The sequence below is a fragment of the Mytilus californianus genome, unplaced genomic scaffold, assembly GCF_021869535.1.
Source record: "Mytilus californianus isolate M0D057914Y unplaced genomic scaffold, xbMytCali1.0.p SCAF_13, whole genome shotgun sequence".
Taxonomy (NCBI): Eukaryota; Metazoa; Mollusca; class Bivalvia; order Mytilida; family Mytilidae; genus Mytilus; species Mytilus californianus.
Window position 1 is genome coordinate 199,373 of NW_026262615.1, and position 27,079 is coordinate 226,451.

Genomic DNA, 27,079 nt, shown 5'->3' on the forward strand with positions numbered 1-27,079 from the left:
TAGTACAATTTCAGAAAGATCCATACACTTAAACACAAGTTATTGTCATGAAACTAGAAAAATGCTTGTTTTTTGCCCCTTTTTTGGCCCCTAATTCCTAAAATTTTGAGGCAATTACCCCCAAAATCAATCCCAGCATTCCTTTTGTGATATGGAACCTTGTGATACAATGTCAGAGAGATCCATACACTAACACACAAGTTATGTCTGGAAGTTACAAAAATGCTTATTTTTGGCCCCTTTTTGGCCCCTAATTCCTTTACTGTTGGTACCATAACCCCCAAAATCAATCCCAACCTTCCTTTTGTGGTATTGAACCTTGTGGTAAAATTTCATAGAGATCCATTCACTTAAACTAAAGTTAGAGTGCGAAAACCAATGTGTCTTCGGACGACGCCGACGCCGACGACGCCAACGTCATACCAATATACGACCACAAAAATTTTTTTGCGGTCGTATAAAAATCTACAAATGATATGAATTAACAAAGACTAAAACAAACATTCTATTCTACATTTTCAAGAAAAGGTGAAATGTCAATTTGAGAAGAAACCTGAGTTACATGTACCTGTATAGGTAAATTTTAATGAAACATACTGAAAACCCTGATTGATCTCAACAGGTAACATAATTAGATAAAACATCAACCTATGTTTTATGACCCCAATAAATGGCCAACATCTCAAGATTGAATACCCCAATACATGGCCACCATTTGATGGTGACCATACAAGAGGGTGGACATAACTAAGAGGAAGTCACAGGTTGTACTGTACCAGTGTCTGGAATCCTCGTCTGTTTGTTAGCTGTGGTACTGTGTCTCCTGTAAGATAAACCATAGAAACTAATGTAACCAGTGTCTGGAATCCTGGTCTTTTTGTTAGCTGTGGTACTGTGGCTCCTGTAAGATAAACCATAGAAACTAATGTAACCAGTGTCTGGAATCCTGGTCTGTTTGTTAGCTGTGGTACTGTGGCTCCTGTAAGATAAACCATAGAAACTAATGTAACCAGTGTCTGGAATCCTGGTCTGTTTGTTAGCTGTGGTACTGTGGCTCCTGTAAGATAAACCATAGAAACTAATGTAACCAGTGTCTGGAATCCTGGTCTGTTTGTTAGCTGTGGTACTGTGGCTCCTGTAAGATAAACCATAGAAACTAATGTAACCAGTGTCTGGAATCCTGGTCTGTTTGTTAGCTGTGGTACTGTGGCTCCTGTAAGATAAACCATAGAAACTAATGTAACCAGTGTCTGGAATCCTGTTCTGTTTGTTAGCTGTGGTACTGTGTCTCCTGTAAGATAAACCATAGACACTAATGTAACCGGTGTCTGCAATCCTGGTCTGTTTGTTAGCTGTGGTACTGTGGCTCCTGTAAGATAAACCATAGAAACTAATGTAACCAGTGTCTGGAATCCAGGTCTGTTTGTTAGCTGTGGTACTGTGGCTCCTGTAAGATAAACCATAGACACTAATGTAACCAGTGTCTGGAATCCTGGTCTGTTTGTTAGCTGTGGTACTGTGTCTCCTGTAAGATAAACCATAGAAACTAATGTAACCAGTGTCTGGAATCCTGGTCTGTGTGTTAGCTGTGGTACTGTGGCTCCTGTAAGATAAACCATAGACACTAATGTAACCAGTGTCTGGAATCCTAGTCTGTTTGTTAGTGTAGGTACTGTGGCTCCTGTAAGATAAACCATAGAAACTAATGTAACCAGTATCTGGAATCCTGGTCTGTTTGTTAGCTGTGGTACTGTGGCTCCTGTAAGATAAACCATAGAAACTAATGTAACCAGTGTCTGGAATCCAGGTCTGTTTGTTAGCTGTGGTACTGTGGCTCCTGTAAGATAAACCATAGACACTAATGTAACCAGTGTCTGGAATCCTGGTCTGTTTGTTAGCTGTGGTACTGTGTCTCCTGTAAGATAAACCATAGAAACTAATGTAACCAGTGTCTGGAATCCTGGTCTGTGTGTTAGCTGTGGTACTGTGGCTCCTGTAAGATAAACCATAGACACTAATGTAACCAGTGTCTGGAATCCTAGTCTGTTTGTTAGTGTAGGTACTGTGGCTCCTGTAAGATAAACCATAGAAACTAATGTAACCAGTATCTGGAATCCTGGTCTGTTTGTTAGCTGTGGTACTGTGGCTCCTGTAAGATAAACCATAGAAACTAATGTAACCAGTGTCTGGAATCCAGGTCTGTTTGTTAGCTGTGGTACTGTGGCTCCTGTAAGATAAACCATAGACACTAATGTCACCAGTGTCTGGAATCCTGGTCTGTTTGTTAGCTGTGGTACTGTGGCTCCTGTAAGATAAACCATAGAAACTAATGTAACCAGTGTCTGGAATCCTGGTCTGTTTGTTAGCTGTGGTACTGTGGCTCCTGTAAGATGAACCATAGACACTAATGTCACCAGTGTCTGGAATCCTGGTCTGTTTGTTAGCTGTGGTACTGTGGCTCCTGTAAGATAAACCATAGACACTAATGTAACCAGTGTCTGGAATCCTGGTCTGTTTGTTAGCTGTGGTACTGTGGCTCCTGTAAGATAAACCATAGAAACTAATGTAACCAGTGTCTGGAATCCTGGTCTGTTTGTTAGCTGTGGTACTGTGGCTCCTGTAAGATAAAAATGTCTTTTAATTGTTTTTTGTAAGGATCCTGTTAATTCAAACATGTGATGTTGCTGCAGTTTATCCATATTGAAATGTGTGGGATGTCCCCACTGTTGTAACTAGTGGTTTTACAACCATCGACGAAACATGTTGAGCAGAAATACTTCACCCTTTCTGAGGCCCAACACTGTCTTAATAAGCATTAGGGTTACAATTCACTGTTTAATTCTTTTTTTCTAGAATTCATTGGTGACACTCATATAGCCCCAAACCATCTTGAGAACTATGGACATTATTATTTTAGTCAGTTGACTACTGGTTTAACTACATCTGAATTGCCCATTATTCTTTTCAATGTTATATGAGTTCACCTAAATTATGCTATCTGTTGTGTACATGTATGTATATGTCTGTCATATTTGTTTTTCATTGATTGTTTAGCATAAATCAGGTTTTCTCATTTGAATGGTTTCACGTTTTGTTTTGTGGGGGCCTTTTGTTTTTGATGCCATAAAGTTGCTTAAAATACATCCTTTGGTCTCAGTTGGGATAGTTGTCTCATTGGCAACCGTATCTTTTTTTTTTTTTTTATGTTGTATCAATTACAATTCAGCATTAGTAAATAAAGAAAGATAATTTAATAAAGAGCTGCTGAAACAACGCCTCCTATGTTTTGTGCTGGTAGAGTTCCCTTAAGTGGATACCAGATGGTATGTAGGGTTGTCAGATAAAAAAATCAAATACTGCTACATTGACAACAACACTTAAGTAAACTGCATCTTTTATTGTCGACATGTTTCGCCTTATGTTTAGGATACTATATATAATTAAATAGTTTACAACCATTTTTAAGATAAAGAAGATTAGAACAATTATAGATTAACTCTGAATTTAGTAACTTCATTTGCATTGTACTATACTTGATTCATTTTCTGTTCAAAATCACATAATTATATATAGTATCCTATAGCAACGTCAACAATAGACAATTATGACGTCACATACAAGATGCCATTTTTTGTACTTCAGGGGTTCTAATTTTGTATACTTTGTCCTGATGACGCCGATCTAATAACAGATGCAGTTTACTTAAGTGTTGTTGTCAATGTAGCAGAATTCAGCATTAGGTAAGAAAATTACTTGACCTGTTTCAAGTAACTTTAAGTCATCTTGTGAAACGTCAGTTGATTCTAAGTCAAAAGCGAGCTTCACATTCATAGGGTCCTCCTTGAGTGCCTCCACAAAAAACTGATAATCTTGTTTACTTCTGATCTGATCTAATAGTTTTCTGGTTATTTTGGCTTGAACTCCACTAAAATTTATATCCGCACGATCGTCAGGATCTAAAACTCCCTTTGATATTAATGAATCAATGATACTTTCTGTATTAGACAAATTCTGAGTCAGATTGTGGTAGTTCTTTTGTAACCTGACTGAATGGAATCCTGTAACTAAACCAAAGAAAAACAAATTATTATCATATTAAATAAAGCTTTGACGAATTTTCTTTTAAAATCAGATGGATTATAAGAAACTAGCATAATGGTGTGCAATTAGTATTATTTGACATTGATAAAAAAAATCTTTGCTAATTGAGACGTTGGGTATAATAGAGTCTCAAAAGAGCCTGAGTCGCTCACCTGGTAAATTATTGCTTATATGGTCCGAGTACACAGTTATTTCATAATGCATTTCTTTTAGACAATAAATGAAAATAAAAAAAAAATCCCACCTGAGCTTTCTCAATAATATTTTTACAGTGTGTTGTACTACTTTTGGGACAAATTATATCAAAATTATAGAAAACTTCATCCGCTCTAACTCAAAATATGGACAATTTTATCTTAAGGGGGTCTTGAAATCTTTTGACAGCTTCCGAAGTGCTAATTTTTAACCTTTTTCAGCTGGACCAAATCACTACTTTACTTTAAAATTCATCACCCAAATTTTTTTACAGTGTAATGTCATCCCCCTACTTGCTATTTGAGGCATAAAACATGAAGAAAATCATTTTGAAGAGGTATAAAAAAAATTGGCAAGTAATACACTGTCCACACTAGGGACTATATTCATGGACAAAGAAAATCAAAGGACGATAACTGTGTACTAGGACCATATGGCACAACTCATTAATTTCCAGACATATTTAAAACTAATTTCCTAATAAAGAAATTAAGAAATATGTGACAACAAATTATGTGTTTAGAAGGAATTACATAAATACCATGTACCTTCAAATATGAAGCCACTGCCAAACAGATCAGAAATAGCAATTTTTATCAGTAAAGTTTGAGAATAAAAGTCTGTATAACTGTTCTTTCACAAAATTTTCACAGTCCAAATCCTGTAACTTTGACACAAGCTGTGGAGCGGAACCAATCTTAAACTTAATCTGTAACTCACCATACAGTCACGGGTACTAATTGTACAAGTAATTTTTATTTACTTTTTACTTATATAAGTAAATTTGTAGGATACTTATACAAGTGTATTTCATTTACTTGTATAGGTAAAAAAAAAATTGGGCTTAGTTATGTCCCTTAGACTTTCAGATTTTTTTACTTATACAAGTAAAAAAGTAATCCTATCTTCTTTTCTTGAATTCTTAGGACTTCTTTGCTCTAATAGAATTTTTGATTGTCTGTCCTTTGCAGATGTCTTTACTAATCATTTAAGTGTAATTTCATGGACAATGAAAATCTCATTTGTCTGTTATCTTCAGAACACTGATCATTTACAAGCCCCAAAGAGCAATTTTTGAAGGCCTTGTGCAATACTTAAGATCTTTGCGCTATCAGTTTCTTTGTTGAATTAATGAGATGAAACATTGAACTCTAATAAAAAATTATGAGCTAACCTGAGAAAAATTGTTAAAAGCATGTTTTTACATCTCAAAACTTGAGAATTTTTGTGGGATTGTAAAAACATTTTACTTATACAAGTAATTTTTTTAGAAAATTAAGGGGAGATTATTCAAACATTATAATTAACTTATATAAGTATATTTTATATACTTCTTCAAGTAAATAAAGATTACTTGTACAAGTAGTACCCCTGACTGCCATAGTAGAATCGCATACTAAAAATCACCTCAATATATGAAGGCATTTCAAAATAAATGGAGAATGTGTCTATTGGCTACAGATGACCCCGATTGTAAATATGCATGAGTCAACTTCCATTTACAGATGCAGGATTCACGTTTTTTGTGATTTTAAGCATTGTGTATAAGTTTCATAACATTTGGTTAAGGCAAAGTTAAGTTAGATAACGGAAACGACAGATTTAGCAATTTTTCAATTTATAAAGGGGCATAACTCAAGAACAATAAAAGTGACGCCACTCAATTTCAAACTTGGTCTGTGTTTTGTGGTAATAAGCATTGTGTATAAGTTTCATAACATTTAGTTGAAGCAAACTAAAGTTAGAGAACGGAAACCAATTTCTGGACGTACCTACAGACAGACGGGAGGGTGGGGGCATAAAAAGTCAATTTTCATAGTCCAAAGCCCATAATTTCAGTTCAAATCAAAGAAGCTGAACATAACATAAACCTGATCACAGTGGACACACATACTAAAAAACAACTCAAAATGTGAAAACTTTTAGAATCAAGAGGCTGTCGAGTGACAGCAAACCAGATTTTCCTGCAAAGGTCGAATCCTGAACAGTAGAGCAAGTATGGACACAACATTTAAGCTTGAAACAGCTCTGAATTTGGATTGTGATTGAATATCTAAGATAGATTATTATCTAATTAATAATGAAAATGATATTTGCAAATCTCAACCCCAAACAGGATCATGTAAAAATTAAACATTAATACACACACAAAAAAATGAAATACCACATAACAACTGTGACATCTACCTTCAAAACACACATGACTTAAAACAAATAGTTGTAAAGAAATTTTAATTTTATCATTACTGGTTCATGGATTAAGTTTGAGTTATTTCCCTTTGAATAGAAATATGGTTTAACATAATACTCTAACATTAGATAATTATGATTAATAATTCTCTAAAATTAGATATGATGTAACACAATGTATATCTATTTTCAAATTATAATCAAATATAATTAATAGTTCCAAATATTTTTTCTTTCATTTGTCACAAACAAATACAGATCTGCAACTTATCAATGTCAACAACTTTAAATGTAATGAAATATATCCTATAATAAAAATAGATTATAATTTATCTAATTAAAGGAGTTCACTTCATAAAAAAAAACAGTGATGACTAAGTTCTCTAAATTTAAATATGATTTTTAACACTCAAACATTGCTGGAATCAGCATACCAAAGAACCCAAGAATTAAATTTTTGATGAAATTAAACAAAAGTTTAATTTAGGACCCTTTGGACCAGTCAATGTGGTTTATCTTATTAATAATGAAAATAAATACAGGTTTTGATTCAGCATTTCAAAGAACTCTATATATATTCAATTTATGTTGAAATCAAACAAAGTTTAATTTTGTACCCCAATTTGGACCAACTTGAAAACTGGGCCCAAAATCAGAAATCTAAATATATGTTTATTAATAGACAATATAAGCTTAAAGGGAAAGTCCGCAATTTTTTACTTATCATCTAAATATGTTCATCTTAACATAAAAAACACATTCACAAAGTTTTAAAATTATATTCCTTCTAATAACGGAGAAAATCAAGTATTTGTAACTTTTTTGGTTGACCTATGTGAGTGGGTTGTGATGTTTTAACCCGATTTGTTGAATTCTGGGAAAAAATAAAATCTGTTAAAGTCTTATTGCTTATCGACAATTTACGTAATTTAAAGCGCATAGGTGACGGATGGTCGTAGTTATTAACCACGCTACAAGAATGAAAGAAAATGAATATGCATGTACCATTTTGTATTGATTGAATAAAACTTCCTATATGAAATTATCTAAATGTAAATAATTTCGAATTAATTTCATAAATTATTGTTGAGATTTTTTTCATAAAATATCTATTGAACATTTTTACTGATATTAAACTGAAAATATTTCCGTTTTATTTACCGTTATTATTTTGATAACAATTTCAATGCAAATTATGTGTGAGCAGAGTGTGTTTATTATTTTGTAAAGTCATTGTATATTTCTCGGTTAGAGGTCAATTCGTTTACCTTGGAGCAATTTAGCCACACCTGTACGAAATGTGACGCCTGTAAATGACACAGAAACCAGGCGTAGAAATCATATTTTATCCTGGCGTCATTGCAGTGTTTAAGGAATGCATGTCCATGCGTCAACCAGGCGTAAACCAGGCGGAAACCATTGGCGTAACTGAGGCGGAAACCAGGCGTAAAATTAGGCGTAATATTTAAATGAGTACGCCTGGTCAACAGAAAACCAGGCGTAATATGCAAATGAGTACGCCTGGTCAATAAATAAACCAGGCGTAATGTCCTTATAACATAATACTGCACTTAAGGTAGATCATAGGTATATATTTCTTGAGATAGAATTTTCTTATACTTTGCCAAAATGAAGATTTTACTATGCTTTTTTCAAAAATATGATAAAAAGTATGGGTCACCGTGCTATTTTCCAAGCTATGAGTCGTTGAAAATTGCCTAAATTTGGTTAGATTGTTCATGAAAAAACACATTTGTGTGCATAAAAAAAAATCTATGAGATAGAATTTTGAAATAAATTGTGAGAAGATAGGTTTTATAATATGTTTTAAGAAAATAAAAGGAAAAAATGGTGTCACCGAACTTGTTTTCTTGCTACAAGTAAAAATTAAAAATTTCCCTATCAGTCCAGTATATATTTTTTACTAAAAGAGTTATCTTCCCTGAAATGGCTTATTTGAAAAAATTGATTCTAAAAACACAAAATTTGATATTTGTTTAAATATTTTGAGTTATACAATAAATCACCAATTTTTATTTACATAAATAAACAGCCTAACCAATAAATTGTAAATCTGTCTCCAAATTTGCAGATTTAGGCAAATAACTAGACCGATTTTGTACTGGGATTGTACAATCCAAGATGGCGGTATACCATGAATCTACCTTAATTTAAATCAGTGTATTACCCTTGCTGTGTATTTTGTGTATTTGATACAAATGTGTACTGTTGATTAACAATGATTAAATTTCTCACTGTTTGACATACAACTTGAAATAATTTTAACAATTGAAGAGTGAAGACGCTATAATTTAAATAAAGACATATAAGAATTATGACAATTAATTTTTCTTGAAATAAATCTAACATTAGGATTAAGTTGTTTTGAAAATTAATGTCATTATTAAATTGAACTAAAAAATCAATGATAATATTGTCATTTAACTTGTGAAAGATTTAAATATTATTATCCAAGGAAGAGTGAGGATTTCCAGAATTTGAAATAATGTTAAAAAATAAAAACTTAATAACTTAATTAGTTTACTCACATAATTATTCTTATCATGTATACTACTTTCATTTCACAATTTTCATTCATCAATTTGATTCCATAATTCCAATTTCAAATTCTTCCAAATAAACAAAAAAAGCTAATTTTCCCTGAATATTTCAAGCTGCCATATGTCCAACTCTTGCAAGCTAATACCAGAGAGCCAAATTTTAAATAAAATTCCCATGATCCTTTAAACAAAGCATTATGGGTATTATGATTTACGCCCTTCCAACAGTTTTACGTCCGTAGGAAAATTTACGCCTTGCTTATTTAATTTTACGCCAGGTTTTATCACTTTTTTCTAAGCGTGGAAATGCTACAAATTTACTTTTCCTGCTCCATAACGCCTGGATCTGGACACGTAACTACCACTTACGCCTGGTTTATGCCAGATTTCCAGGCGTTATACGCCTTATAATTTTGTATGGGCGGCTGAGGTGTGAATTCAAGCGTACACGGGTATGAACGTTGTTATTTGGAAAGGATAAACAGAAAGAGTATGCCGTATTTAATACACGATGAGAATAAAGATACAACAATTAAATTGTATAAATAAATTGAAAATAAAATTCAGATTCGTAATTCCGAGTGTATAAAATTAAAATGAAACAATTTTTGATTACTTTCTATGCGGCAATTAGCATAAAGATTCAAATATGAAGTAAAAAATAGTACTTTTAGTCTTTAAAAATAAATGTAATATTTCCCAATTTGATAAGGAGATACCATTGCACATCTGTCTAATTTACTTTACCGGAATTCCTTAACTTGTATTTAAATCTGGCGATGTTTATAATTACAATCGTAAAACTATCGCATTTTTAAAGTTTTTAATTAAAAAAAAATACAACAAACAACATGCATGATTTTTTTTAAGTTTCATTTAAACATTTCATTCTTACATAATTGAATTCATTTGACAATCATTTACACGAGTTATTTGTGAAAAGAATACCAATTATCGTTTATTTCATTAATGGATGTATACATACAATATAAATTTAAGCTAATACATTATTTTGTTTGAGGATTTTTTAACAAGTTTTTTTTTTTAATTCTTTGATAATATTTGTGCAATGCTGAAGAGGATAGCCGTCATTAATCCAAATTAGTAATACAGTAGTTGTAATAAAAGGTATATCTTAGTCATGTATTACTGATATTGACGATTTTAGAATAGTTCGTCCCTACATCGTTGTTCTTGAAACAATCTTTACTAGTATACATGTAAGTTTCCTGACGTAAAAGCGCCATTGAGGGTGAGCTCCAGAGAAAGCAGACTAGTAGCGTTTCGTTAGTTTGTTTGTTGGGAAAGGAGAGGCCATGCAACCACTTGTGTAGATAAACGGCAGAATCACCGTACAAGAATTTATAGTCAACACTACCAGAAAGAGTTCCCATCGTCGGACGGGTACTATGAAGGCTTCCAAGAATGAACAAGTGACATGTCTGACTCTGAACAGTTAGTAAACGGACTTAACAATGATCTATAGACATCGACCGCTTGTTCTTGATATTTGAAACTGCATGCATATATATATACGTTTATGAGAGTGATAATTTCTTGTGTCTGACGAAAACTACATTTTTTTGTAAATGCCTGCATGGTTATATCTTGTCATACATTTATATTGGTTTAATTGGTAGGAGATCACTAAAAATCGTTATTTAAAAATCCTGTTTGTAAGATGTAGATTCGCTTCAATACCGAATTTCGTCTATATTTTTCACAAGTGTATACCACGGAGAAGCTCTGAAGGTATATTACTCCCATTTTGTTTGGGTGTGAACCATCGATGTTTACAGCAATATTAAAGAATAGGTTGATGATGGTAGAAAGAACTATGAGCGTCATGTGGCAAATATTACATGCATATTGGACCATGAGTTGTCAATCTGTATGATAAGATTTCCAATACAACCATATTGAAAAGGAATTTTACATGCTATACTCTCGTACTAGTGTTACAGGGTTCTTGTGTCGTTTAACTCAGACACAAATCTTTTACTTAAGATGTATGAAAGGTTCTATGTATATATATATATATTTTTTTTTTAAATGTAACCATCATCAACCACCTTTAGGCAATCATTAAAATGGTATGAAGTTTTTATACAGATTTATTCTTATTTGCACAATCATTAACAAACTTAATAAATTTAACAAAGAAACACCGTGACACTACGATATAACAAATGGGATATCTAATTATTTTTAACCATGCTATGCAGAAACTTAACAAACCAACTTAGTGCACGTGAATACCAATAAGGAACACAATGTGTGATTTGTATAACTAAGATTTGTAAGGGTTCCGCAGAACCTAGTATCTTGCAGGCTCAACAAAAATGAGGAAATAAAATAATTAAAATATTCCTCTCAATACTATCTTTTGATTGTAAGAAGCTTCTGTCCAACTTTGGTAAAAATTCAGGATAGTTTATGAATCTAATAAATGTTTTAAAAACTTTAACTGTAGACTGTATGTATAATGTTTCCTGGCAGAAAAACTAAGTCCATTTTATAAGTACAATACGGAAAAACAGGGACAAAATTTTAACAAAATTTCCTTCTAGATACTAGCTTTTTATCACAAATAAGCTTTTGTCCAAGGTTGGTACAAATCCAGGATCGTTTAAGAAAGTTATTAAAATTTTTAAAAAATGGAACCACTGAATATAATGTTTCCTGGCAGAAAAACTAAGTCCATTTATAAGTAAAATACGGATAAACAGGATTTTTTTTACAAAATTTATTTCTGGATACTATCTTATGATCATAAACAAGCTTCTGTCCAAGTTTGGTAGAAATTCAGGATAGTTTAAAAAAGTTATTAGAATTTCAAAAACTTTAACCACAGAGTGAATATTTGTGGACGCTGCTGACGACGACAATGACGACGGAATATAGGATCGTTATTTCTTGCTTTTTCGACAAAAGTTGAAGGCTCAACAAAAATGTCAAAGCGAGCAATAACTTTGTCAAGCAAACATTTTTTTTCACTATGCCTCTCTTTATCTTCTCTCCTTTACAATAACTATTTCGCTTTTCATCGATCATTCTCTACATTGTTCTCTATGCGTGTTATTTTTTTCTCTCTCACTATGCCACTCTATCTCCGCTCCTTTACAAAGACTATTTCCTCTGTCGCACTTGTCCTTAGAAAGACATAGAATAGGCTCTCTTATCTTCAATGAATTGTGACTATAAGTGCTGCATTCCTTCTATATCTGCATGTTTGCCAATCGACAAAAGCTTGTAATTGCGTGAAGATTTTTTTTTTCAAAAAAAAGTCTAGAATCATGACAAAACAGTGTTTATTTCACAAAACTTTCAACATGTTCAAAGGTCATGTTTATAAAAAAAAATTAAAGTTATTATCAGCAAAATAAGCGGATATTATAATTATCAGAACATCATTCATTAAAAGTTGGAATTCTAATTTCAAACATGCACAAGATAAACAACGTTAGACACAATAATTAATATATATGGTTCAATAAATGTTACCGGTGCACGCCGGGTACCTTAATAAAGAGGCCAATGCATTAACCTGTATTATATAATTGTGTAATATGAATTTTTAGTCGACAGGATGTTACTGGAATACCCAGGGACATGTATCTAATATATGTCCTTGGAATACCTAACTGAATGTGTCGCTCTGACAAGAGATATATCAGTAATTCTGACATACCTATTATTAATTCGGGAGGAAGCCAAAATAGTTATATAATAAGATAACTTAAATAAAATTTAAAGAGAAAAAAAATATAAAAAAATTTCACTGAACATACCAGATAGTGTCACACATTTAACTGTAAAGTGTCTTTGTAAGTAACCGTTCCAAATTGATCCCGTATCAATTTGATATAATCTAAAGTTTTTAACGCACGGTCGGTAAATCCCCTATTCCTTCTGTTCTTTGTGGTTTATAGATATCACATGACTTTTTAGATCGGACATGCCGACAAGATAGCAATGTGTCGAGAACTGATAGTGAATTTTAAAAATCGATTTTGATCTCTTTATAAAGAGATTAAAAGTTTTTTATTGATGAATATGTGGTTATTTATGACTAAAGAACAAAATATCAATTTTTCATTTTTTTTGCGGAGTTTCCCTTTAAGTTTTTAAAGGAGTTCATTTTATCAAAAAAAATTATATATACATATAGCATTCAGAAAATTAGTTTTTACAGAAATTAATCTGAATAACAAACTTACCACAAAATTCAAACAATTTACCAAAGAAAAGAAAAAAGAATCCAAAATGTTATTTATCATTAATACAATGTCTTTTAAAAATCTATAAAACTTATCTGTAATTAACTTCAACATGTCAAAAAATGAACAGTAAATTTCTTACTGTATTTATACAGTCCTATATCATTGTATATAGCTTATAATCATCAGCACTTAGGAAACAGAAAATTTTCAAATAAATCTGTCACTCCAATCATTATTGTGAGATAAGACATTTACCATATGCTTTGTTATAATCTGATAACAGATAAGAGAAAATTATTTAAAAACAGTTAATGTAATCAAACTTTATATGTATAATTAACCATTTCTGTACAAAGAGAAATAACTCAATCACATTATAAATATCACTTTTGGATATTAAAAAGGGTGATAACTCAACAAGGAGAAAATCGTGAAGATTGAACTTGACCTTCATTTAGTCACAGGTAACAACATATCTAAATTTGAAAAAATTTCATCAAAGTGTTTTCATGTTATTGAGGGGACACTGTTTGGCAGCTGTCCGCCCGCCCGCCGTACATCCCCAAATCAATTATCGATATTTCCTTTGAAAATCCGGTTAAAAAAGCCAGTAATGTTTCAACAAAAATCAGCTAACTTTAACTTGATCTGTAACTCATCATAGTAGACTCACAAGCTTAAAATCAGCTCAATATTTGAGAACGTTCAGAAAAAAAGTCAGTATAACTGCTATTTTCATGAAATTTTCAGTCCAAAGCTAGTTGTTCGGCAAAAATCAGCAGGGCTGATCCAAACTTTAATTAAATCTGTAACTCATCATAGTCACGATAGTAGACTCAGATATTAAACATCAGCTCAATATGTGGAGTTTATAAGAAGCTGTTATTTTCAATGATTTTCAGTCCAAAGGCCGTAATTTCTGCTAAAATCAGTGGAGCGGAACCATGAGTTTTATGTAATTTGCATGCGGCTAGAGTGCAGGAACGAAAAAATTTGCCATTTTCGAAATTATAATGGCACATAACTTTAGCACGGTAAGTGGCTCACTGTCCAAATTGAAAGTTTTGGTTCTTAACATTATGTATCAGTTTCATACAATTAGGATGAGTCAAACTTAAGTCAGATTACAGAAAAAAAATCCAATTTTCCATTTTAAAAAGGCACATAACTCTACAGCGGTATGTGACTCACTGCACAAATTAAAACTCAATCTACCAGTTTTGGTTCTTAAAAATGTGTATGAGTTTCATATAATGTGCATGAGGCAACTTAAGGGCATACGATACAGTTACAGGGGAGGTAATGTCGTTGCTAATGTAAAATGTTATTTTCGCGACGTCAAAATGTGACATATCGGGAAAAGATGCATTTTTCGACTGATTTTTATCATTCAAACTGATTTAACTTTTAAACGAGTTCATGGACCCCTCTTTAATAAAATGACATTCGGTTTGATTATGTATGAAGATTATTTGTACCAATTTTCATAAAAAAAGTCAATAATGCAATTCTTTTTAATTTGATAAATATACAGAAAAAAAATGACCTTTTTTCTACATTCATGAACATTTGATAAATTTTAGTTATTTCTAAACAAAAAATTTCATAAATTTATAGGATACTTATATAAAAGAGAAATTATAAATAATTTAACAAAAAACAGCTTGTGTTTATCTTTTAAAACAAAAAAAGTTAAGCATTTCTGTCGGAAGGAAAAATACGTCCACAAGTCAGAATTTTGAACAAATATCTGAAATTTCAACCTCATTTTACTCAAAAAGTGGCACATGAAGGTATATTTTTTATAACATATTTGATTTAAGCAGGTAAAAAATAGCCTATTTGCAAATTTTCATCAAAATTTCATTATGGGATGAAAACTGTATCGTATGCCCTTAAGTCAGTCTGCAGAAACGAAAAAAAAAAATTTGCAATTTTCAAAGTTATAAAGGGGTAAACTCTATATTGGAAGTGACTTACTGCCCAAATTCAAATTCTGTATGACATTTTTGGTTCTCAGCATTGTCATATGAGTTTCATTGAATTTGGAAGAGGAAAACTTAAGTTACAGTGCAAAACAAGGATGGGAAGGACGTAAGATTGAAGGACTGAAAAGACACAAGGTCAAGGGTAACACTTAATGCCCCCTTCTTCTAGCTGCTGAAGCATAAAACATTATAGATAATTAAGCATATTTTTATGGAAATAAAAATTACAAACATATATGATAAAATTCATTTTTTTTAAAAGATTATATAAATATAAATCATTCTCGGAAAAACATATTATAGCTTTGACCTTTTTTTTATATACACAAAAGTATACAATAGCAGCTTCACTGTGAGTATTTTCAAACTTGTCTTTATCTCTATACTTATGTTTCTGTTATCTACTACATTGTTTTTTAGAGGTAAGTGCTTCTCATCCACTAGATTTAATAGGGTCGTCATATATATGTACTCTGTGTGAGCCAAGGATTCGAGTTGAAGGCCGTACTTTGATCTTTAATTGTTTATTTTTTACACATTGTGACTTGGATGGAGAATGGTCTCATTGGCACTCATACCACATCTTCTTATTTGTGTCAACTGTTTTTTTGTAAAAGAAGGGGAGGTTTGATTTTCCCAAAAACTAATTTTGTTGGATTATCATTGATTTACCAGACGCCTTATTAATAAAAATAGTCAAATGTAAGCTAAGTACTCACTGTATGATTTAACTTTAGAATGTGAAACAACTTCATAATGGGAAAGTTGTTGACCTTCCATACATTCTATCAGGTCTTTAGAACAAGAAGAAGACTCTTTAAGAACTTGTAATAATACACTGTAGGAATCTTGTGGTCTTTGAATTAGAAGGTCTAAAATACATTTGTTGCGGTCAGATTGTCTGGGATGGTGTTCTATTTCTGCTCTGTCTTCTTTCCTTAGGATACATCTAGAAATCAGTAGATCAAGGACCTCATTATCTAGAATGGTGTCTTGTATTATCTGATCATAGAAATGGTACAATCTGTGGTGAACTGGAAAAAGAAACAAAACATGTGGTTACCATGGCAATCTAGGTAGATATTTATGATAGTTTTGTCGACTATTGTGTACTGTTTTAAATCATCGTATAAGCCTAGAAATTGACCTTATACAAGTGCACATATACATGTACATGCATAAGACTTTGATTGATTTTGGAATATTCAAATACGAAATAAAAGATGCACTTTGGTCTGTGCTGTAGGGTCTTAATAACAATTCAATTTTTAAACCTTACAGATTTTTTCATTCCTAAATAGGTTAACAGATGTATTGATATTTTAATTTGCATAAGGTTGATTTCTATCTGACACAGATTATACATAAACAATCTGTGAACAACTACAAAATAAGGAAGCATCTACCATTTGATTTTTATGGGGGGGGGGGGGGGGCTAGGATGAAATTTAAAAAAAAGGCAGGGCTCCGTGTTGAAGACCGTACTGTGACCTATAATGGTTTACTTTTATAAATTTTGACTTGGATGGAGAGTTGTCTCATTGGCACTCATACCACATCTCTTATATCTAGGACAGGAGTTTTGAGGAAAAATAAAAGGCAGGAAAGTCAGGATAAACTAATAAAAAAAAGGCAGGACCGAATAGAGTGAAAAATAAAAAGGCAGGACAGAGATTACAACTAAAAATAAATGCAGGACACAATTTTCATCCTCATCCCCCCCCCCCCCCCATAAAAATCAGATGGTAGCTCCCTAAACAAATTGCTTTCTTTAAAAAAGAAATGTGTGAACAAGAATGTATGTTTGGTTTTGAAGATCAGTGAAATAATATACATATATATATACAGAAGATGCATGTTAACTCATTATTTCCAACCAGGTTTTTAAACTTATATAGAACAAGTTTTAGACCTCAGTACATATAATTAACTAGTTTGAACAAATTTGCCTTACTTTTTTCATTTCTATTTCTTTTTTTCAAAATACACCAAAAGATAATGAATGAATTGTTATAACATGAGTATATGACAAACAAAAGAAAGCACTTAATGACAGGGCCAGTCAAAATACATGCATCTTGTTATTGGAGTACAGGGATGGAGTTTATCAAGGGCCCATTATCCCCCCAAAAAATTGAGCTGGCCTACTTAATTTTTTCAATATTTTTGATTGAACATTTAACACTGACAACAACCAAAAATATTGGCAGGGCAATCACTTGAAAATTTTTATTTCCATCCCTGGAACATTTAGTTTAAACAATATTTTATCCAGCTAAATCAATACATAATATACAATGATATACAATTCTGATACATGAAATAAATAGGATTCAGAAACAAGCAAAAATATAGATTCCACCACTGCAACAAGTGTGTTACCATATTTCTCCACTCGAGACAGTTAAATTTTAATATTCAATTAAGCGAAAGGCTTGCCAAGCTTTTTAAATAATCAAAATCTAACTGTTGAGAGTGGAGAAATATCGTAATACACGATTATAGTGGTGGAATCAGTGTTTCTCTAATGATTTTTATCCTTCCTTTTTAGAGATTTGCAGAAAGTTGTGTTCTTTATATGTGACGTCATCAGGCATGGTCGTCTTTTTTCAGGACGTCACAATACATGCAATAGGAAATTTAGAAAAGAATCAAGAAAATTTAACGTCATAATTAAATTTCGACCAATCATTTGCTGAGAACAGATATTTCACTATTGAGGAAAACTACTTTTCTCACATCGATCAAGAAATATGAAAATAGCACAAAATTAGAGAAATTGCTTTTATTAATCTGTATCCTAGTATGCAAATAAATTTCTTATATGGTCACAATAATGTTAGTATGGCACGTTCTGAAATAGCCAGTTTGTAAGATATTCAAGTTTCATTAAAAAAAAAATACTGAATAAACGTGGTAAATAGCATAGATTGATGTGTGCAGCTGAATGAAATGCTTAGGTTTTATAAATGATTGAGCATTCAAATCAATTGAATCGTTTGGTTTTTATTATATATTTCTGTACTAGAATAAATAAAAGGCTATTTTGCTGGTCCGAGAGTATGGTTGAACCAAATAGCAAGGTATTAATGTCAAATTTAACTAGAAAATTTGAAATTGAAGGCAAAAGTTCCTGTCTTAAATTGGTATATAGTGGACATGATAACAGGAAATGATAGTTTGTTTCAAAGTCACCACAACGACAGTTTGGAGAGTCTACTAAATTCAGAAGAAATTGAAGAGAATTTAATGAACTCGAGTTCATCCTTAAGCGAGCTTGAAGAATTTGTCCAAATTGATTTCCTACATGGTAATAAGGATATTTTGAGTACAAATTTGTATCTCATAAATTGAAAAAGATTCACATTTTCTAACGTTTAAATGTAGCGTATTCCATAACTTGGTTGTCGCTGGGAAAAAATACCTGTGTATTATATTGGATAACATTATTACGTTGTCTTGTATAATGGTCATGTCTAATTCCCACTGAATCGGGCATTATAAGCGTCTCTAAAATAATCTGGTGTTTTGTTATTCAAAATTTTTTGAAAAAGGACTAATCTATGATTGCATCTTCTTTCAGACAATTTTTCCCATTTAGTTTCAATATACAATTTATTAATGCTTGTTAGTTTGGTCCCCCTATAACAATCTGTGATGCATCGAGCTGGATATTCTCAAGTGTACTGATAAAACTTTGATTTTGAGAATCCCATACAACGTCTGCATGTTCTATTCTAATACAGGTCGAATAAATGATATATAAATTTTTTTCAAGATTAAACCTGTCAAGAATATTTTTCACTTTCCTCACTATGTTTATTTTTTTTTATGATTTTTAAGTAAAATAGTCAATGTGGTCATTCCAGCTTCCGTTATTTGAAAAAAAGACACCAAGATGTTTATGCTTTTCAACTATTTTTAACTCTTGACAATTTATTTTTAGTGGGGGAACAAGGTTTATTAAGTTTTTTTGAAATAATCATACTTTCTGTCTTTTGGGCGTTGAAATTCACAAGCCATTTCTTGGACCATTTGTGAATTTTGTCTTTAGTCAACATTCAAAGTAGAAGCTGATTCTGATATTTTTATTTACAATTGATGCAATGAAATAATGCAACCGTTATACATTTGCTTTAGTTTCAGAGATATAAGTCAAAAACTGCATTTTTCCCCTAAGTTCTATTTTTAGCCATGTTTGACATGTTGGTTGGCAGGCAGGGTCATTGGACACATTTTTAAAACTAGATACCCAAGTGATGATTGTGGCCAAGTTTGGTTAAACTTGGCCGAGTAGTTTCAGAAGAGAAGAATTTTGTAAAAGATTACAAAAATTTACGAAAAATTGTTAAAAATTGACTATAAAGGGCAAAAACTCCTTAAGGGGTCAATTAACCATTTTGGTCATGTTGACATATTTGTAGATCTTACTTTGCTGAACATTATTGCTGTTACAGTTTATCTCTATCTATAATAATATTCAAGATAATAACCAATAAAATGCTCCGCTGGGGCGCAGCTTGATACGACCGCAGAGGTCGAACCCTGAACAGTTGGGGCAAGTATGGACACAACATTCAAGCTTGATACAGCTCTGAATTTGGATTGTGATTAAATATTTGACACAGCATAGGTTTCTGACACAGAATGAATGTGGTCTAAGAAAATTTTAATTTACCTATATTCAAACCATATCATTATTATTTGCTTTTGTATATAAATGAGAAATAACCAATTTAAAATGAAAATTTTTAAAGAAAAATAAAATGCTCCGCTGGGCACAGCTTGATATGATCGCAGAGGTCGAACCCTGAACAGTTGGGGCAAGTATGGACACAACATTCCAGCTTGATACAGCACTGAATTTGGATTGTGATTAAATATTTGACACAGCATAGGTTTCTGACACAGAATGAATGTGGTCTAAGAACTTAAATTTTTTTAATTTACCTATTCAAACCATATCATTATTATTTGCTTTTATATATATATCAGAAATAACCAATCAAAAATGGAAAATTTTAAAGAAAAAAAAAATACCTCCCCTAAATTTTTTGAACCCACTTATGATTCATCACCCCAAACTCAATCCCAGTCTTCCCTTTGTGGTATGGTACCTTGTAGTACAATTTCAGAGAGATCCATACACTTGAACACAGGTTATTGTCTTGAAACTAGAAAAATGCTTGTTTTTAGGCCCCTTTTTGGCCCCTTATTCCTAAACGTTTTGGGCAATGACCCCCAAACTCAATTCCAGCTTTCCCTTTGTGATATGAAACCTTGTAGTTCAATTTCAGAAAGATCCATACACTTACACACAAGTTATTATCAAGAAACTAGAATCAAAGAGCTGAAAGCTCTGAGGAAAAATGACGCCACTGTCTCTAATATTGATATATTTTTTATGCAAGTCTTGATTTTCACATGTCATAATAAGTTTAACATTGCAACATGTCTAGTAAGCATATAATTTATATTCGTATATGTGTCTGTTTTTTCAGTACAAATGAATAGGTCAAGACTACCTGAATGATCTACAGTATCCAATTACTACTGGCATTTTTTTTGTATAAATAAATAGGTCAAGACTACCGGAATGATCTACAATATCCAATGACTACTGGCTGTTCTTTTGTACTAATAAAAAGGTCAAGACTATTTGAATGATCTACAATATCCAATGACTACTGGCTGTTCTTTTGTACATATAAATAAAGACTACCTGAATGATCTAAAGTATTCTAAGTAATGCGATTTTTTCTTGCAATTACATTTTTCTAAATCAAGAATATAGACTACTAGTATCCTTTTCAAACCAAATGATTATGAAGAGCCTGTTGTTAGCAAGCTCTTATACCCCACATACTCATTAAATAAGTTACCAGTGACCTAGTTATTTCTGTTACTTGAAGCAAATTATATTTCTGTATATTTAGACAATAGTATAATATTGTTTTACTAGTTTTTATTTCACCTTGAAGATTAGACAAATAGGGATACTCCTTCGATTTTTTATTTCATGTCAGTCAGGTCGCTTTATATGAAATTTGAAACCACTTCTCTGCCATATTGTTATTTTATAACAACTCTGCCCTTGACCATGTTGACCCATGTAATTGATATTCATTCTTTAACCATATATCATAGTCAGTTAGTTTTTGATTTTGCACTCCCACACCACCTTTCATGTCTTTCAGGTCAAATGTCTGTCTCCATTTAAGTTAATGACATTGAACAATCATGGTATTAAACACAATTTCAATAGTGATAATGCTGTTCTCTTGGGTCACCATATATTCAACTTGGGTAGCATTCCAGTTATTGAAATTTGTGTCAGATTAGAACAATTATCTAGATCTTTAGGAATGGATCTTATAATTTAATATGGAGCCATAGTATGGGACCCCTACACGGTAAAAAAAAAACAAGCTTGAAAGGATACAATGTCAAGCGGCAAAATCTATCACCAGAGATTACAAGTCAAAAGAGGATGGACGGGATACGTCTCTAAAATGCTTGCTGAACTGGAACTACGGCAAGATCTCCAGACAAGACAAACAAAGCGTTGAAGCCAGAAGTTAATATTTATGTAAAAAGTAGTTGAGGGGCTGATTCCCGCTATTGAACCATACTGTCATTCTATAATATCATTGCGTAAGTATTTCTGTATTGGCCTTGTTATTGGTCCATGTCTTGGGTGTATTGGTCTGAGGCGAAGCGGAAGGCCAACACTGCTGGCCGAGGACCAATAATGAGGCCAATACAGAAATACACGTTATAGTATTTTTATTAATTAACTACAGTGTTACAATATTTTTTTTATTTCATTTCACAAGAGATAAATATTTTTACCTTGAAGTGGAACTATCCAAATCTCAGTTTCTTTTTATAAGATGCAATATCTAATGATTCGGTGCCGTTTGAAGTATCTTCAGCATTTTCTCATCTGATGAATTTTTCTACCCTTTCCAGTCACTATAAAGTGTTACAACTTTAATTTAGACTAAACACATAAATAGTAATTGGAAAGGTACTGCCATTGCATGTGTAATGCAAATATATTTTTAAAAAAAATAATGTAAGAGTTGAAATTGATACAACTATCCATAAGCCAATTGACCAAAGAACGAAGATTTGCACAATTACAGAATGCATATGCCTGGTTCGGGTTTAAAAATAAACGACCGTTTAAATACAAAACATGAGAAGCGACAGTAAACAGTAAAAATCGATTTGTACCATCGACATAATGAAATTATGAGGTCGTCAAGAAATGAACTTTGTGATAATTTACTCGTTCCCCAAACCTGAAATAATCCCATCGTCTACTTTCAAAATGCTTTCTAAATGAATGGGACCGTCTTTAACCTAAAATATATGACATACTGAACGTTTCAGCTTGATTATGGTGAGTAAACCTGCGTCTTACAAACAACTGTTTACTTTCAGTTTGAGTTTATCGTGACTTACGATCTAAATACTAGAGACGTTCCGAAATCCTGTTTTGTAAACAAAGATTCATTCGCACCGCGTGGGTATAACCGTATTACTAATTTCCGATTTTTAAATCTGGATAAAGACCAGTTTCTATCCAATGAATATCAAAATGATTCCGATTTTCACTTTTTTTAATGATTGTAAAGTTGAAATGGCATGAAAGGCTGACATTATTTTAGAAAACTATTTTGTCTAGCTATTGCTGATCATTGGAGGGTAAAAATTCCAACACCATAACAAAACGGATCTATTTATCATGTATACATACCGATTGTTTACGATTGTAAGACATGTGCATAAAAGTGAAAGCTCGAATAAATATGAAAAATATAACAAAGGGATAGCTCCAAATACCATTTAATAACAAAAAACATATGGACAGGTCAAGATATCTTTTTGGTAAATAAAACAAAATATGTAAACTGGTTCCGTTCCGACTACAACACTTTGTTCGTGTGTAGCGTAATACAAGCAGATTCCAGTTAGTATGTAAAATAGTAAATATGAAACCGAGTGCGGTAGGCGGAGGCAATAATCGACTTCCGTAAGTTCTGGTCAATGGTATCGGAAACATGCCGCTGATAGCGTCATTTTCCAAAAACGCTTGTTTTTTGCTCCTTTTTTTGCCCCTAATTCCTAAAATTTTGAGGCAATTGCCCCCAAAATCAATCCCAGCATTCCCTTTGTGATATGGAATCTTGTGGTACAATGTCAGTGAGATCCATACACTAACACACAAGTTATGTCTGGAAGTTACAAAAATGCTTATTTTTGGCCCCTTTTTTGCCCCTAATTCCTTAACTGTTGGTACCATAACCCCTAAAATCAATCCCAACCTTCCTTTTGTGTGTATTGATTGGTGAATATTCATGGAGATCTATGCACTTAAACTAAAGTTAGAGTGCGAAAACGAATGTGTCTTCGAACGACGACGATGACGACAACGACGCCAACGTCATACCAATATACGACCAAAAAACTTTTAATTTTTGCGGTCGTATAAAAAAGGAAAAAAAGGGAAAAAAAATCCCCCCCCCCCAAATTTTTTGAACCCCCTTATGATTTATCACCCCAAAACTCAGTAACAACCTTCCCTTTGTGGTATGGTAACTTGCAGAACAATTTCAGAGAGATCCATACACTTGAACACAAGTTATTGTCTGGAAACTAGAATAAACAGCTGCGCCATGAGCGCATGATACGCCCGTCGTCTTGTGTGTGAATTTTTAAGCAATAAGCATAAATAGTTTTTGACATACAGCGTGACATTCGAAAACCCCTTCTTTTTTTTAACAATAAACAGCTGCGCCATGAGCGCATGATACGCCCGTCGTCTTGTGTGTGAATTTTTTATGCAATAAGCATAGTTTCTGACATACGGCGTGACATGCGATTACCCCCTTTTTTTTTTAACAAAAACTCAATATCTCTAAAATATAATTTTGAATCAAAACCAAAAAGTATACAGATCTTTAGATTAATATAACTAAGTGTGTAAAAATTTAAGCAATAATCATAAATCGTTTTTGAGATACGGCGCGACATGTGAAAACCCCCCCCCCCCCCCTTTAAAAAAAAAAAAATCAATATCTCAAAAATAAAATTTTGAATCAAAACCAAAAAGTATACAGATCTTTAGATTAATATAACTAAGAAGTTTGTAAAATTTTAAGCAATAATCATAATTCGTTTTGAGATACAGCGCGACATGTGAAAAACCCCTCCCCCTTTTTTTTTACAAAATACTCAATAATTCAAAAATAAAATTTTGAATCATCACCAAAAAGTATACAGATCTTAAGGTTAATATAACTAAGAAGTGTGTAAAGTTTAAAGCAATAATCATAAACTGTTTTTGAGATACGGCGCAACATGTGAAAAACCCCTCCCCCTTTTTTAACAAAATACTCAATATCTCTAAAATAAAATTTTGAATCATCACCAAAAAGTATACAGATCTTAAGATTAATATAACTAAGAAGTGTGTAAAGTTTTAAGCAATAATCATAAATTGTTTTTGAGATACGGCGCGACATGTGAAAAAAAACACACACCTGTTTTAGTTACTAAGTCCCGTAACTCAAAAAGTTTTAATCTTATTTTCACCAAAAAGTATACAGATTGTTTGACCATCATAAGAAACAACTATGTTAAGTTTCATGGAATTTGGATAAGTTATTCTCAAGTTACGGTGCGACATGTTTACGCCGGACAGACAGACGGACGGACGCCGGACATTTGTATACCATAATACGTCCCTTCAAAAATTTGACGGGCGTATAAAAATGCTTGTTTTTAGGCCCCTTTTTGGCCCCAAATTCCTAAACGTTTAGGGCAATTACCCCCAAACTCAAACCCAGCTTTCCTTTTGAGATATGGAACCTTGTAGTACAATTTCATAAAGATCCATTCAATTACACACAAGTTATTGTCCTGAAACTAGAAAAATGCTTGTTTTTTGCCCCTTTTTGGGCCCTAATTCCTAAACTTTTGAGGCAATTACCCCCAAAATCCATCCCAGCCTTCCCTTTGAGGTATGGTACCTTGCAGTACAATTTCAGAGAGATCCATACACTTGAACACAAGTTATTGTCTGGAAACTAGAAAAATGCTTGTTTTTAGGCCCCTTTCTTGCCCCAAATTCCTAAACGTTTAGAGCAATTACCCCCAATCTCAAACCCAGCTTTCCTTTTGAGATATGGATCCTTGTAGTACAATTTCATAAAGATCCATACACTTACACACAAGTTATTGTCCTGAAACAAGAAAAATGCTTGTTTTTTGCCCCTTTTTGGGCCATAATCCCTAAACTTTTGAGGCAATTACCCCCAAAATCAATCCAATCCTTCCCTTTGAGGTATGGTACCTTGCAGTACAATTTCAGAGAGATCCATACACTTGAACACAAGTTATTGTCTGGAAACTAGAAAAATGCTTGTTTTTAGGCCCCTTTTTGGCCCCTTATTTCTAAACGTTTTGGGCAATTACCCCCAAACTCAATTCCAGCTTTCCCTTTGTGATATGAAACCTTGTACTTCAATTTCAGAAAGATCCATACACTTACACACAAGTTATTATCAAGAAACTAGAAAAATGCTTGTTTTTTGCCCCCTAATTCCTAAAATTTTGAGGCAATTGCCCCCAAAATTTATCCCAGCATTCCCTTTGTGATATGGAATCTTGTGGTACAATGTCAGAGAGATCCATACACTAACACACAAGTTATGTCTGGAAGTTACAAAAATGCTTATTTTTGGCCCCTTTTTTGCCCCTAATTCCTTAACTGTTGGTACCATAACCCCTAAAATCAATCCCAACCTTCCTTTTGTGGTATTGAACCTTATGGTGAAATTTCATGGAGATCTATGCACTTAAACTAAAGTTAGAGTGCAAAAACGAATGTGTCTTTGGAAGACGAGGATGACGATGACGACAACAACGACGACGACAACGATGCCAACGTCATACCAATATACGACCAAAAAACTTTTAATTTTTGCGGTCGTATTAAAAGGAACAAAAGGAAAACCCCCCCCCCCCCCCCCCCCCCAAATTTTTTGAACCCCCTTATGATTTATCATCCCAAAACTCAATAACAACCTTCCCTTTGTGGTATGGTACCTTGCAGTACAATTTCAGAGAGTTCCATACAATTTGAACACAAGTAATTGTCTGGAAACTAGAAAAATGCTTGTTTTTAGGCCCCTTTTTGGCCCCTTATTTCAAAACATTTTGGGCAATAACCCCCAATCTCAATTCCAGCTTTCCCTTTGTGATATGGAACCTTGTAGTTCAATTTCAGAAAGATCCATACACTTACACACAAGTTATTATCAAGAAACTAGAAAAATGCTTGTTTTTTGCCCCTTTTTTGGCCCCTTATTCCTAAAATTTTGAGGCAATTACCCCAAAATCAATCCCAGCATTCCCTTGTGATATGGAATCTTGTGGTACAATGTCAGAGAGATCCATACACTAACACACAAGTTATGTCTGGAAGTTACAAAAATTCTTATTTTTGGCCCCTTTTTTGCCCCTAATTCCTTAACTGTTGGTACCATAACCCCTAAAATCAATCCCAACCTTCCTTTTGTGGTATTGAACCTTATGGTGAAATTTCATGGAGATCTATGCACTTAAACTAAAGTTAGAGTGCAAAAACGAATGTGTCTTTGGAAGACGACGATGACGATGACGACAACAACGACGACGACAACGACGCCAACGTCATACCAATATACGACCAAAAAACTTTTAATTTTTGCGGTCGTATTAAAAGGAACAAAAGGAAAAAAAAATCCCCCCCCCCAAATTATTTGAACCC

General features: G+C 32.8%; 1 protein-coding gene and 1 long non-coding RNA gene across 12 annotated transcripts in view; both read right to left on the reverse strand.

The window, feature by feature from the left end:
* The window catches only part of LOC127722974 (uncharacterized), a 436,121-nt gene that overhangs the window by 29,184 nt on the left and 379,858 nt on the right, over positions 1 to 27,079 (reverse strand). For 2 of the 11 annotated variants that reach the window (XM_052229372.1, XM_052229371.1), the window contains exons 4-5: positions 15,978 to 16,292; positions 3,759 to 4,064 (exon numbers count right to left, since the gene is read on the reverse strand). The exons of the other annotated variants lie outside the window; for them this stretch is intronic. In XM_052229372.1, the coding sequence (XP_052085332.1) occupies positions 3,759 to 4,064; positions 15,978 to 16,292 (621 nt within the window). The remainder of the gene's footprint in view (positions 1 to 3,758; positions 4,065 to 15,977; positions 16,293 to 27,079) is intronic. 11 annotated transcript variants of the gene reach the window in all.
* Positions 24,529 to 27,063, reverse strand: LOC127722976 (uncharacterized). Its single transcript, XR_007991770.1, has 2 exons — positions 26,540 to 27,063; positions 24,529 to 25,783 (listed from the first exon to the last, which is right to left on the reverse strand). It is a non-coding gene; the product is annotated as an uncharacterized LOC127722976 (long non-coding RNA).